Source organism: Prunus avium, chromosome 3 (genome assembly GCF_965620075.1).
Source record: "Prunus avium chromosome 3, drPruAviu1.hap1.1, whole genome shotgun sequence".
Lineage (NCBI taxonomy): Eukaryota > Viridiplantae > Streptophyta > Magnoliopsida > Rosales > Rosaceae > Prunus > Prunus avium.
The window spans coordinates 10,698,128-10,713,693 of NC_142286.1; the positions used below are offsets into that span (position 1 = coordinate 10,698,128).

At 40.9% G+C, this 15,566-nt stretch overlaps 1 protein-coding gene across 1 annotated transcript; it reads right to left on the reverse strand.

Annotated features, from left to right (window-relative positions):
* Window positions 1-9,105: 9,105 nt before the first annotated feature.
* On the reverse strand, window positions 9,106-10,460 carry LOC148295596 (mitogen-activated protein kinase kinase kinase 20-like). The gene has a single exon (XM_088251098.1). It carries the CDS (start codon window positions 10,458-10,460, stop codon window positions 9,279-9,281), a length of 1,182 nt encoding a protein of 393 aa, XP_088107224.1. The 3' UTR covers window positions 9,106-9,278.
* Window positions 10,461-15,566: the final 5,106 nt, after the last annotated feature.

Genomic DNA, 15,566 nt, shown 5'->3' on the forward strand with positions numbered 1-15,566 from the left:
ACTTGAAGTCAAATAGAGTGAACTCTAACTCAATGTCAATACAAAGTTTTTCTATTTTAAAAGGACGTTTGTATAGCGGCTTTCACCTTATAAGGGCGGTAGCCCTCTCCATTAGAAATTAAGTGTGCACCTACTCTAATGGTAGCTTTCACACAGTCCTCACGGGTAGCCCTCTCCATGTTTACTAAATGGTGTACTAGCTTCACAAAATAGGAAGCCGTTAATGTGGTAGCTTTCACTCTATTAGGGTGGTAGCCATCTCTGTTAGAAATGAAGCATATACACCTACTTACCTCAACAATAGCTTTCACTCAACCCTAATAGGTAGCCTTCTCCTAATTTATTGTGTACACCAATTTTGTATAGGTAGCTTTCACACCATTAGGGTGGTAGCCCTCTCCATTAGAGATTAAGTGCGCACCCACCTATATGGCAGCTTCACACATCCCCTACATGCAGCCATCTCTATACATAAACCCTCATTTTAAAATGTAACATTGGTGGTCAATCGAGAGTCTTTTTACAAGACTTGGAAGGGTTTACTCTATTGGTCAATCTAGAGTCTTTTACAAGACTAAAAAGAAGAACTTTAATGCTGACTAAATCAAAAATACACCCCCTCACACTTTCACAAGCCTATGACCAAACTAGTTCTAGAATGCAGCTTAGCTCATTGATTCCAAGTGTATAATGGAATTTTTGTAATTGTCAGAGACCTATCAAATGTTTTTAAGAAATATTTAAAAAAAAAAAACAAAGAAACACATTGAATAAGAACACAACCAGTAAAAGAAATATCATAACTCAGCCCACCGATGTTTGGACACCCATGGTCTGGAGCTGAGGCCAGGGATGTCGACTCCTTACATGCATACTACTTACCAACCTCAATGTTGAGTATGCGACGCAGCTCCATTGTCGCAGACTCAACAGAGTGGTTTGGTGTGGGAGGTGGGCACTCCCCAGCTGGGGACGGGGATTGGGATGGGGATGTTGATAAGAAATGGGGCATGGGAAGTGATTGTGGTGGGGGTGAGTTCAGGTAGGCTGGTCCTGCCCAACGTTCACCCCCGAGTGCTGAAACGAAAAGCGTACCTGGACGTGGACACCTTCTGCTGCAGCTCAACTTCTGTAACCCCATCACTGGAACTTGATAATAACCCCGCATGCTTGCTTTTCTTAACTGATATGGTGAATTGTTGTAGAGTGATTGTGAGTATGGTGATCAAGTTTGGTTTGTATTTATAGTGGTAATTACCTTCATCGACCAAGAAAAATACTAGGTGCCTTTTCTTGCATATTATAATGCTTTCTTGAAATATATGTAAACTATTTCCACCAAAAAGAAAATAAGTTTCCATTTTTCACCACTTATGTATATGCATTGGTAAATATTTAGCAGTTGAGAGTTGCAGAGTTGGGTCCGCATGGATAATGAAGAAATAGAAAAAATTATTGTCTTGATTATTACCCTTTTGTGTTGTTTATCCTTGGACAAAATATAATGTTATTGCTGCTTGAAATAAGGAAGGAAAGATAGGCCTTCTTTGTTCCAACTTTTATTTTATCCTTATCCATAGAAAATAAATATTTTCTTTTTGTTTTTAATTATTTGCATTTAAATGGATTAGTATTGTACGCATTTGTCTCTCTAACATGAAGTAATTGTGTTTTGAAATTTTATCTTTATCTTTAGATAAAGGATCATATAGATATATAGATAAACGATGAAACAAATCCAACTAGAATAATCCTAATCCTAATCCTAATCCACTTGGGAATTTTTATTTGTTCAAGTATCAAGTAGGAACAAACTGTTGGAAAAAATGGCTCACCTAAAAGGATACAAAGTTTTTGGCGCTCAAAGGATGATTTTGAATCTGCCTAAAAGCGACCGGTCGCTGGACATTTGCGACCGGTCGTTTTGAAGCAGATTCGAAGTCTCGTAAGTAATCGACGAGCGACCGGTCGCTAGTTCTTTGCGACCGGTCGCAGGCACACGAGCGACCGGTCGCTGGACATTTGCGACCGGTCGCTTGGAAGCAGATTCAAAGTCTGGAGGGAAAACTTCTGGCGACCGGTCGCCCATTCCTGACGACCGGTCGCTCCAGTCGTGCTGTGATGCTTTGCTTACGTATTTTCAACTGTCTTTTCAATGGCTATCGCTTTCCACAAGTTTGCAGGTGCTTAATGGATCACTTCTGAGGTAAAAGAGGGTTGACTACCTGCTGGATTGTTGGGAGAGCACTCATGGCTAATTGGTTATCCTATTTTGATTAATCTCCTCTCCATTTTCTGGTTTAATGGAGGTGGCTGAGTGGGATTGTATTACCTACCTAATCTGACCCTTAGTCTAAGTGGTGACTAAAAGGAAAGAACGTGGAGGACAATCAGATATCCTATCTCTTGTCCATTGGCTTGTGTAGGTAATGGGATGAAGTAAGATAACACAAGGGAGAAAGAATGTTGAACTAATGTAGTGGCAAAAGCTGGAAACAAGTAGAGAGCTTTTTTCAGAAAAACCAAGGTGAGAGCAAGAGAGTTCTCTAGGTGTATTAAGGTGTTGAGCAAGGGTGTGAGAGAAACAGATTGTGAGGGTAGTGTTCTAAGGGGGTTTCCTTTGTAAACCAAAGTTGTAACCTATCTTCATTAGTGAAATTTCTCAAGGTGATCACCAAAGAGGATGTAGGCAATTTGCTGAACCTCTATAAACACTTGTGTCATTTGTGCTTGGTTAATTTCTGTGTGTGTGTGTAAGACTCATCCATCATTGAGTTCTTTGTCCAAAGTCCATCAACAACAAGATCTTAAAAGGGCAGTGAGTTAGTCATTAATTCACAACACAAACGCCTATACTGTTTTTAATGGAGAAAATATATTTTATTTTCGGTGTGTTTTTACTACTTGTAACCTGAAGCTGTGGAAGTTAGGAGCGCCTACTGTTTTAATCTGGGATAGGGTATAGGCTGCAGGATGTTACGCCATCAGCCTTACACTTGGGTAACATGACAGAATATGATGTTCATAACCTATTTGGTTTATTGGATGCCAAGGCAACAAACAAGGCCTTACTCAAATGTGACTGGTAAAAGACCATTTCTACTCAGCAGGTCAGCTTTAGTAAGCTCTGGTAGGTACACAGCACACTGGACAACAACATGTGACTGTGAAGGGGCTTGCTGCTGGGAATTACGACCACGTCTGAAGCGGCCATTGTTGGAACGACCACCAGTGGGAAATTGGTGGCCGGTATTGGGGCGGTTATCACGATGGGTAGAAGAGGCTTGGCTGTGATTGAAGAGAGCGGTTGTCGTAGGGGTATCAGCAGGACGAGATTGCTGGGCATCAAAAGAGAGAATTCGAGCCCGAAGTTCAGTGAAATCAGGGAGCGGAGGATTTTGCGTGAGGGCGGTGCGAAGCATGAGGTAATCGGGACCAAGACCATGAAGAGTGGCGATGACCAAGTCCTCGTCAGGAACAGGCTTGTTAATGGAGATCAAAGCATCAACAATTGATTTAGCATGACGGAGGTATGCGTCAACAGATTGAGTGCCTTTGGTGAGATCTAGAAGTTGCATTTTGAGATTGGTTGCACTAGCTACGGACTTCTGGGAAAAATGACGTTCAAGGCAGTCCCAAATTGTCTTTGAAGTGTCGAAACCAATGGTAAGCTGTGCGATGTTTTCTGTGAGAGTGGTGGTGAGAATGCTAACGATTTGTTGGTCGACGGTGAACCACGTATCATGGTCGGGATTAGGGATGGATTGTGCTGGTTGAGTGTCAGTCACAGTAGTCATGGAGGTGAGAGATGGTTCAGAAATGGTGCCATCAACATATCCCCAAAGTTTGGCACCGTGAAGGTAAGGCTTGATTTGCCGAAGCCAAGTGAGATAATTGGTTTCAGTGAGTTTGGTGAATTGAGAAGTATTTTGGGAGGGAGCAGTTGAGGAAGGGGTGGTGGCCATTGGAAGAAGAGAGAAAAAGGGACGGCAAAAGAAGAGAGAGATAGGTGAGGATCCTAGGTTTAGGCTGATACCATGTAGAAAATGATTTTCCTTGATTCAAAACTGTTTACAATGTACAGATATATAGAAGATTTGTTTGACTGTTACAAGAAATTATAAACAGCAATAAAGACTATTATTAGAAAGAATCAAAACTGATCTTTAGTACAAAATCAGTTTTGATTGAGAAGAGGAAATCTCTCTGATCTTCAGTTACACAATCAGTGTTGATTGCGAAGAGGAAATCTCTCTAACACAAGTGCAAAATGGGAGGATTTGGCTTACTCAATTCCAGCCACTTAGAACTTTGGACTCTTCGGAGTTCCCATGATTGGAGCCGATATAAGTGGATTCTTAGGAGATACAAATGAAGAACTCTGCCGGCGCTGGATTCAGAAAATTGATAAGCAAAGCCTTTAATTTGAACACTTCCACAAGAACTAGGCCACATTATGTATCTTCTTTTACACTTGCATTGTGCTCTGGAAAGTCAAATTATGAGACTAGCTTTACTTATGTCTATATGTAGGTAGGGGCCTTTTACCCCTTCTCAACAGATTACTTGGATAAGAATTCAATTCGGCAAGAGCTCTCTACCTTTGGGATTCAGTGGCTGCATCAAAGCAACACCGGAAAAGACTTTTACTTCTCAACTGAGAGTTTTACTGCAACCAACATGTCCATCATCATCTCCAGTCTCATAAAACAAACTTTTACTTCCTAACTAACTGTTACTATACCTATGTGTTGAAAGGTTTTGAATATTCTCGATGATTTTCATTGAACAATCTTGTGATAATTATATACAATGCTTTGCTTGGTGTCTACACAAAGGATTTCCTATTCTAGGCAAGAATCAAGTCCTAGAGAGACAAAGAATATATACAACAAATCAATGAAATAAATACTAATAAAACAGGAAACTAAATCACATCTCATTACACCCCCGCAAGCTGACGGGGCGGGGGAGCACAGGCAGCTTGGACTTAAGGAAAGAAAACTGAGCAGGAGATAGACCCTTAGTGAAGATATCAGCAATCTGATCAACAGTAGGGCAATAAGCAACAAGCAACTCATTGCGCACCACCTTTTCACGAACAAAATGATAATCAACCTCAACATGGCGAGTGCGAGAGTGAAACACCAGATTAGAGGCGAGAAAGAGAGTACTATTATTGTCACACCAAAGCTTAGGGCAAGGAACTGGAAGATGAAGATCAAGAAACAAAGCCCGTAACCAAGACAGAGTGGCGGCAGTGTAGGCAAGCTGATGGTACTCCAACTTAGTACTGGAGCGAGAGACACTGCGTTGCTTTTTGGAGCTCCAAGAGATTAAGTTAGTACCCAAATAAACACAATAGCCACCAGTGGAGCGACAATCGTCAGGATCCCTCGCATAATCAACATCAGAATAGGCATTGAGATGAAGGGTGCTGGGCAAATAGAGTAATGTTAAGCTCATAATTTCATACATATACATGCCCAAATTTACTTACTTCTTTTGCTTAGTTTCCTAGATTTCTATGTTATTTGCCTCTCTTTGTGTGTTTTGCAGGCAAAAAGAGCAAGAGAGCATAATTCATGCAATTCAAGCATGTTAAGGCCTAATTTGGATGAATGGAAGAAGAGCTTAAAGACAAACTCATTTTTCCTACAGCCCCTTGCCAGTCCAGTTTCGTGGGTCACATTGCAAGATCTGTTTCAGCAACCTACACAGCTCGGATGAGGCCACATTCTTCATGAAAGTTGTTCCAATGGGTGTGTACTATAACATATCCAAAATTCAGCCCCATTGGATAAATATGGAGTCCGTCACCTAGCAAACACAGAACCATGCTCAGGATGGATTTTTGTCAGCGAGCAAACTGAGTTAGAATTTCATTTCGGACTTGTCTTCTTCATCCGAGCTTGGATTGGGCCAATACTTGTGTGGTTGGATCAGACACATTCTGAACTTCACAATGGACATCTTAAAGTCGTCATTTGCTTAAGAGAAACCCAAGTTGTAAGCCCTTGAAGTTGCTGGTCATGCTGACCTCAGGATGAGCTATTATTTCTGGTTGGGAGCTTGGTCATGGTGACATGAAGATGAGCTAGGGCTGCTGGTGGGATTTATTGGTGAAGTGCAGCAACCAATTCTGATTTTCTAATACAAGTGCATCAACCAATTCAAGTTTTTATAATACAAGTGTTGTATGCATTAGCCATATTGAATTCAGATTTTCACTTCCCCTAGGCCTATAAATAGGGATGTTCTCTAAGCTTGTAAACACACCCCAAGGGGGGGAGCTCTCAAACACTTCTCTAGAGCTCCCTTCCCTTCTCTCCCTCAAATTCTCTTAGTTTCTCTTTCTAGTTTTCAATTGTTGTAATGAAATCTTTTGTGCTGAAATTTTCCTTAAGTTTTTCTTAGTTCCACTTTACTTTTCATTATGTAAATTCTTTTCTTTAGTTTCAAGTTTGATTAGTTTCCAAGTTTCAATTATGGTTCATGTTCTTATTCATTATGCTTATAAGTTAATATGCTAGTTTGAATGATTGATCACCATTTAGGCTTGCATGTTAGCTATCTTGGTTTGAATTAAGAGTATACACCATGCTTTAATTCGAATTGAACTATGAATAGGAAGAGTATGTATGGACATTCGACAACAGGGATTAGATACATGCTTGGTTGTTTAAATTGTTCTTCTATGCTTAATGGGTTCCTAATGCTTAATTTTAGGTTAGACAACAAATGATCAAATTAGGGAATTAGGAACACAAGGTTATGACCACACACCATGGCTTAACCATATTTTAGCTAGAATCAATCCATTAATCTAATTGAACTTGGGAACTTATTTGCTTGAGTTACTTTCTTATTTTCTTTTTTCCTTCTTTCATGTTCTTTGTTTTTGTTTCTGTTTTGTATAGGGAAAATGAATTGGATCATTCAATCACCAATCCTCGTGGGATCGACCTCGCACTTACATATGCTATACTACCAAACGGCTCGTGCACTTGCGAGTATCACAAGTTGAGGATGCAACTGAATCCATTTTGGTGCAGCTGTATCTGCACAACAAGTAACCCATGAGTAAGTGTGCCATTGAGATAACAAAGAATCGCTTAACAGTGAGCCAAGGAACAGTAGTGGGTTGGTGCATAAACTGATAAACTTGATTAACAGTAAAAGGCAATGTCCGGGCGAGTAAGGGTTAAGTATACTGAAGAGCACCAACAATACTACAGTACTAAGTAGGATCATAGAGAGGATCACCATCAGAGAGGCTAAGACGACGATGACCAACAGCCGGGGTAGGCACGAGTTTGGCTTCGTGCATGTTAGCATGCTTGAGGAGATCCACAATATATTTGGTCTGAGTAAGAGATAGACCGGACAAAGTACGAGCAAGTTCCATGCCCAAAAATTAATGAGCGGGCCCAAGATCCTTCATAGAAAATTGATGACCCAAATCAGAAATAAGTGTGGTGATGCGAGCGGGATCGGAGCCAGTGACAAGAATATCATCGGCGTAAATCAACAAATAGATGCAAATAGAACCATGAATGTAGATGAAGAGTGAAGAATTGGACTTAGAGGCAGTGAATCCTAATTGAAGAAGATGAGAAGAGAAACACTGAAACCAAGCGCGAGAAGCCTGCTTCAGACCATAAAGAGAGTGACGTAAACAACATACATGATCAGGATAGGCAGGATCCACAAACCCAACGGGCTAGCGCATATAAACCTCTTCATCTAGGTAACCATGCAAAAAGGCATTTTGAACATCCAATTGACGAACAATCCAACCAAACTGCACAGAGAGAGCCAAGATAAGATGAATAGTAGAATGATTAACAACTGGACTAAAGGTTTCACCATAGTCCAAGCTCGGCTGTTGATGAAAACCATTAGCCATAAAGCGAGCCTTGTAACGCTAGATAGAGCCATCATAATTCCTCTTGACATGAAAAACCCACTTATTCGGTGGCACATTCATAGTGGGAGTACGAGGGACCAAATTCCAAGTCTCGGCACAAAGAAGAGCATTAAACTCATCTACCATAGCAAGATGCCATTCCTGATGCTTATTAGCCTGTGAAAAAGAGGTCGGCTCAAAAGTACCATCAGTAGAAGATAAAAACCAACGCATGATTAGCATATTTAGGATTGGGTTTACGGATACCCTGGAGCATGAGTAACCATCGAATGAGCATGGGAGTCACTTACCAGAGATGTATTAGAAATATGAGGAGAAGATGTACTAGATGAAACAAGAGCGGGAGGCAGGAAGAAAAGTTTGCAGTTGGAGTTCCTAGTGTAGGTCTGAAAGAATCAAGAAGCTGAAGGCATGGAGGGATTAACTTGTGGGTGAGAAGGGCATGAGGGATCAGTGGGCACGGCAGGGGAGGTGGGCGCAGGAGCAGGTGCGGCATGGGTGATGGCAGAGATGGACGGGACTGGGCTAGAAGCACGAGTTTCTGTACGACAGGAGGGTCAAGTGTTGGACAAGGAGGACTAGGTAAAGGCTGCGACGTTGGAAGGCGTGGGCTGCAGGAAGACAAACTTGGGCCAGATAGGATAATAGACAGGTTCGACGACGGAGAATGGTATGGAGAAGGAGCAGCATGAGCCTTGTTAAACGGAAAAGAAAATTCATCAAATAACACATGACGCGATAAAAAAAACACGATTAGAAACAAGATCCAAACATTGATAACCCTGATGGTTCAAAGAATAACCAAGATACACACATTTGGAAGACTGAAATTGTAATTTATTATTTATTATATGGTCGCAAATAAGGAAAACATGGGCACCCAAAAGTTTTTAAAAACGAATAATGAGGTTCTTTGTGAAATGATAATTCATAGGGTGATTTGTGCTGAAGCAACTTAAAAGGAAGACGGTTAATTAAATAAACAGCGGTGTGCATGGCCTCGGCCCAATAGGAAGGAAGTGAAAGAGGACTTGGAAGTAAGGGAATTACCCGCAGAAATGTAACCCTACTTCAACTTGCAGAGTGAAAAAGAGAGAAACCTAATGCCAGTTCATGAAAAAGGATTTCAAACTTGCCAATATAGTGCGATAAAGTACATCAGTGAAACAGCAAGACAAAACTGAAAAGGAACCCAGAAATAGAGATCAAAGTGGCATATTTCCATTATTAGCTCTCTATGAGTACAAAAAAAATCAATAGAATAATGATGTATTACAATTTACACCAGTTCATGAAAAAGGCTTTCATAAAATACAATTGAGTTTCATATGTAAACAATAAACCTAAGCTAAGCTGCACCCATTATAGCAAAAGTTGATGGTTTTGGGCTGGGAACCACATGCCTTGACATGAGCTTCAGAGGAAGAATCTCCTGTTCAGAAAAACCAACATTTTCTTGAGCTATCTCCTCAGCATCTTCAGACTTCCAACTTCCAAGGGGTATGAAGCTAGGACAATCCGGAACAGAGGAAGCCACTGCAGAAGACACTTGCTTAATTGGTTTAACGTCTCCAACCCCATTATCCAGTTTAGTCACAAATGGGTGGTTCAAGAGCATAGCAGCAGTAAACCTCTCTGAAGTGTTCCACATAAAGCAACATTGCAAGAAATCTTTAGCCTCTTTTGATAACCAACCAGGAATGGCAGGAATTCTTGAAGCAAGCAGGGCAGTTAACAGGTCCCGAACGTCAAATACGGCGCCAGGTGTGAAATCCCATGGATGCCTCCCAGTTAACATTTGCAGCACAACACAACCTAACGCCCAAATATCAGAAGGCTGCTGTTGAATTCCATAAACCACAGCTTCTGGAGACAAATACATTGGTGTGCCTCCAAAGGAAGGCTTCTCCCATTTCTGATTTGCCTTCTTTGTGAGCCCCAAGTCTCCAATTTTCGGCACAAAACGAGCACCACCAGAGGAACCAGCGGTATCAGACACAAGCAGAATATTCTCAGGCTTTAGATCACAATGCACAAAACCCCTTTCGTGGATGTACTTAATCCCTTTCAAAATCGACTCAGTATACTTTCTGACTTGGAATTCACGCAACCCAAAACCCCTTGATTTCTCAATCAAATCCGCCATTGTTCCTCCATCCGCGTACTCCAAGAACACATTGAATAAATGACGGCCATCAGCGCCAATCGTCTCATCCTCTCCATAGCAGTTGATAACAAAAGGGCAGCGACGAAAAATGTAAAGAAGAATATCTTCCCCCATCAGATCACGCGCCTGAGAGGCCAATGTCGATTTCACGGCCACAATCCTCGGCACACCCTTCAAACACAACCTGGATTTTTTCACGAAACCCAAATAAACCGACCCGAATCCGCCTTGGCCGAGCATCGGCCCTCGAACCCACTCGCAGCCACTTAGTGAAACTGTCAAGTAATGATCTGCATGATCTGCAGAATCGTCTACAACTATTATCTCATCATGGGTTGCTCTTTTTCTCTTGAGACCCGCCATTGCTTTTGTACACTTTGTTCAAAAGTGAAGAACAAAGCTTTTCCGGAAGACACAAAGATTCTGGGTTGTAGAAGAAGAGCAGAACTTGTGGGCTAACAAAAACAAAAGAGACGACGGAGAACAAGAGCAGAACTTGTGGGTTGTAGAAGAAGCAGGGGAAGCAGATCGCAGATCGATTGATGAACGAACAAGTCGTTGATGATGATGATATGAAGAAGAGAGTTGGAATTTAAAGAAACCCTTTAGGCTTTACGAAAGATCTGCGTATTCTTGACTCTGTTGGGGTTTTTCGAAATTCAAGTTTCCCTTTCCTAGTTGCTTTGGGAAATCGGGTATATATAACTTTCCAACGGTCTTTTTTTATTTTCGCCGCGGCCATTTATTGCGGTGTAATTAATAATCGAATAAAATATATTATTTTTCTCTTTTTCGAAGTCAAATTTGAAATAGCTTCGTAAATCTGAAGCTACTCTCATCAGTATTACAGCTGTGAACTTATTTGTAATTTAAATCTTTTTAGATTTTGTTGCTATTGTATTTATGAACTTAAAACCTAAACATTATCCATTTTTATCTAAAAATTGTTTCTAATTCGTTTATTTAAAAAAAAAAACCAAATATGGTCAATTTCAATTTTTTTTTTTTAAAGAAAGCCATCGAATTGTATTCAAAGTAGAAAATGGCTTACACACAGCGGGACATGTCTAGAGTGGCCTCGTTAAAACCTTCCCGGGGAAAACCCAAAGGGATAAAATTTCGAAGTAGGAAAGAGTACCACACATGCCAATAATACATCAATTCACAACTCAAGCAAAATCCTAAATAAGAGTTTCAGAGAGACAAACAGGGGGAGATTCCAACCATTCAGCTTCAGCATTAGGTGCAAGGGACGATAGAGCATAGTGAGCTAGGCGGTCAGCCACACTATTCGCCTCTCGTAAAGCATGCTCAACACAGACAAGACTTGCAGCAAGCAAAAGCTCTTTACAGTCTTCAATCAAGCAACCAAGGGGAGAGAGATCCACCCCGCGATGGAGAACCGAGTTGATCATCCCCTGTGCATCACTCTAAAGACAAATGCGGAGCCCTTGCCATTTTGCCGCAAAATGCAGACCCTCACGTAACGCCAGTAGCTCTGCATGCATAGCATTTGACATACCACGAAAACGACCCATCTTGCATCCTAGAAAACCTTCATTATGATTGCGTGCCACTAGGCCAAAACCACCCAAACTCCCAGTCGCTCGGAAAGCACCATCAATGTTGATTTTGATGGCTCCCAGCGGAGGGCGTTGCCAATGGGCTTTCGCTCATGAAACAGCAGGTTTGGGTACACCATTATGTTCGTAAAAGTCATGCGGGTAAGCATAGTACTGTTGAGTGATTCCTCCGGGCTACGACGTTGCCCATTCTAGACAAGAAGGTTTCTCGCATGCCATAATGACCATATACCAACCATGATCTATTCAAGTTGGGAGCTAGACCTTTCAGCAGCCAAAACTTGGAACCACTCCTTGATGTCACTCTCCACTTCAACTTGGGCAGAGATAGGAAAAGGAAAAAGATGCCAAAATCGTTGGGCCTGAGGACACTGATCGGTGCATATTTACATATCATTTTGTACCCTTCTAGCTTATGATTTGGTTATGTTTTTGAGTTAAACTTGTGCTTTTAATCCTTTTTGTGTTTATCTTTCAGTTCATTGAGCTTTAGGTAATAATGAGGGCTTTGGATAGTAAATGATGCAATCCATGCATGTTAGGGCCTAATTTGGATGAATGGATGAAGAGCTTAAAGACAAACTCAATTTTGGCTACAGTCCCCTGCCAGCTCAGTTTCGTAGGTCATATTGCAAGCTTTGTTTCAGCAACCTACATAGCTCGGATGAGGCCACATTCTTCATGAAAGTTGTTCCAATGGGTGTGTAATATAACATATCCCAAATTCAGCCCCATTGGATAAATATGGAGTCTGTTACCTAGCAAACACAGAGCCATGCTCAGGATGGATTTTATCAGCGCGTAAAATGAGTTAGCAATTTGTTTTGGCCTTAACTTCCTCCTCCGACCTTGGATTGGCCCAAATGATATATGGCTGGAAAGAAGACATTCTGAACTTCAAGTTTGAGTGCTTAAAGTCTTAATTTGCTTAAGGGAAGCCCAATTCGTAAGCCCTTGAAGTTGCTGGTCATGCTGACCTCAGGATGAGCTATTATTTCTGGTTGGAAGCTTGGTCATGGTGACATGAAGATGAGCTAGGGCTGCTGGTGGGATTTATTAGTGAAGTGCATCAACCATTTCAGATTTTATAATGGAAGTGTTGTATGCATTAGTGAAGTGCATCAACCATTTCAGATTTTATAAAACAAGTGTTGTATGCATTAGCCATACTTAATTCAGATTTTCAGCTTCCTTAGGCCTATATATAGTGAGGTTTCCCAAGCTTGTAAACACACCCCAAGGGGGGGAGCTCTCAAACACTTCTCTAGAGCTCCCTTCCCTTCTCTCCCTCAAATTCTCTTAGTTTCTCTTTCTAGTTTTCAATTGTTATAATGAGATCTTTGTGCTGAAATTTTCCTTTAAGTCTTTCCAAGTTCTACTTTAATTTTCATTGTTATGTAAATTCTTTTCTTTAGTTTCAAGTTTGATTAGTTTCCAAGTTTCAATTATGATTTTTGTTCTTATTCATTATGCTTATAAGTTAATATGCTAGTTTGAATGATTGATCACCATTTAGGCTTGCATGTTAGCTATCTTGGTTTGAATTAAGAGTAGACACCATACTTTAATTCGAATTGAACTATGAATAGGAAGAGTATGTATGGACATTCGACAACAGGGATTAGATACATGCTTGGTTGTTTAAATTGTTCTTCTATGCTTAATGGGTTCCTAATGCTTAATTTTAGGTTAGACAACAAATGATCAAATTAGGGAATTAGGAACACAAGGTTATGACCACACACCATGGCTTAATCATACATTAGCTAGAATCAATCCGTTAATCTAATTGAACTTGGGAACTTATCTGCTTGAGTTAGTTATTTTCTTTCTTCCTTGTTTTATTTATTTCCCTTCTTTTTCATTTCTGTTTTGTGTAGGGAAAATGAATTGAATCATTCAATCACCAATCCTCGTGGGATCGACCTCGCACTTACATACGCTATACTACCGAACGGCTCGTGCACTTGCGAGTATCACAAGTTGAGGATGCAGCTGAATCCATTTTGGTGCAGCTGTATCTACGCAACAGACACCAAACCAGAGCATGCCCAACCGTTTCCAACTCACCACAAAAAACACAACCCCCAGAGGCCTCATGGACACACTGCTATGCCAGATTTTGCTACATGGGCAGAATATTCAACAAAGCTCTCCAGACTAGCATCTGAACCTTGGGGGGCACATTCATCTGCCAGATTTTCTTCCATACACGGGGTATGAACTCCTTGAAACCATTCCCACTTGAGGAGCTCGCATCATCCTACAAAACCAAAAGCCGACGAGCAACTTCATATCCACTGCGTACAGAATAGGTACCATGTCGCTCAAAGTGCCAGATAAGACAATCAAGAGGCCGCCGCCAGCTTAACGGGATGCTTGAAACAAGGTCAGCTTCCACAGGAGAGAACCACTCCCCCAAACACTCCTCACGCCATTGCATAGTACAATTGTCAATTAATTGGCTCAGACACCTGTTCATGAGCATGCACAGGGGGAGAAAACACCTGGAAAGAGTCAAGCAGAGGGAGCCAGTGATCCTACCAAACTCAAACCGTATCTCCGGTGCCAATACGCCAGCTTCCTCGTTCAATAACCATACGAGTCGAGTATAAACTGCGCCATACATATGAGGGGGAATGGCCCTCAGATGCATCCCACATAGAAAAATGTTTGTAATAGGGAGCTTTAAGGAGCCTAGCAACCAGAGAGTGGGGGTTGTGATGCAAGCGCCATAACTATTTAGCCAGGAGGGCCAAATTAAAAGCATAGAGGTTTCGAAAACCTAAACCACCTTCCCGCTTTGGTGCGCACAGTTTATTCCAACTTAACTAATGAATTTGTTTTTTTTATCATTTTGGTCACCACAATAATGTTTAGCCAATTGCTGTTGTATTTCCTCACATAAGTATTTTGGAATAAGGAAGCAGTTCATCGTATGGGGTTGTGATACTACAGCTTGCACTTAATGGAAGAGTATATTAAGGACAACAAGATGACACCCTAGGATCAGAACCTGGACAACTGATAAGTATGTCTTTTATGTTAGAAAAACATAAATAAGACGAAAGGCGAAATATGCGAAGAGAATAGTATTAGAGCATCAGAGTGGAAGTGTACACCTGAGTGACTCTGGTTAGATCCTAATTCCTATATTATAGGAAACAAACTCTAGAAAGCTGTTCTAGATAATCTTGGATGTTGTAACATAGTTCATGACCAAAAGCAATACATATCTATGCAAGAGAAGTTGATACGTCAACACCTTTGGATGAAAAGAAAAATATCATGTATAGGAGTATTTCCTACCATGAAAGATCAGTGCTCTTGTAGTAAGAGAAATTCTCATGGGGCAATAGCTCAAGCCGGGGAACTCAAGTCTCATAAGGCATCCAAAATTCGGAGAAAACGTTGGTTACTCATGACGTCAATCGTCTCTAAGTTGCAAAAGAAAGTTGATATAGCAAAGATCGCAAAAGTGTTGTGTAGATACAGCTGCACCAAAATGGATTCAGTTGCATCCTCAACTTGTGATACTCGCAAGTGCACAAGCCGTTGGTAGTTTAGCATATGTAAGTGCGAGGTCGATCCCACGAGGATTGGTGATTGAATGATCCAATTCATTTTCCCTACACAAAACAGAAATGAAAAAGAAATGAAATAAATAAAACAAGGAAGAAAGAAATAACTAACTCAAGCAGATAAGTTCCCAAGTTCAATTAGATTAATGGATTGATTCTAGCTAAAGTATGATTAAGCCATGGTGTGTGGTTATAACCTTGTGTTCCTAATTCCCTAATTTGATCATTTGTTGTCTAACCTAAAATTAAGCATTAGGAACCCATTAAGCATAGAAGAACAATTTAAACAACCAAGCATGTATCTA

What these genes read in the sequence shown, in the direction of transcription:
- LOC148295596 (XM_088251098.1), bottom strand. Translation starts at nt 10,460, where the DNA reads ATGGCGGGTCTCAAGAGAAAAAGAGCAACCCATGATGAGATAATAGTT.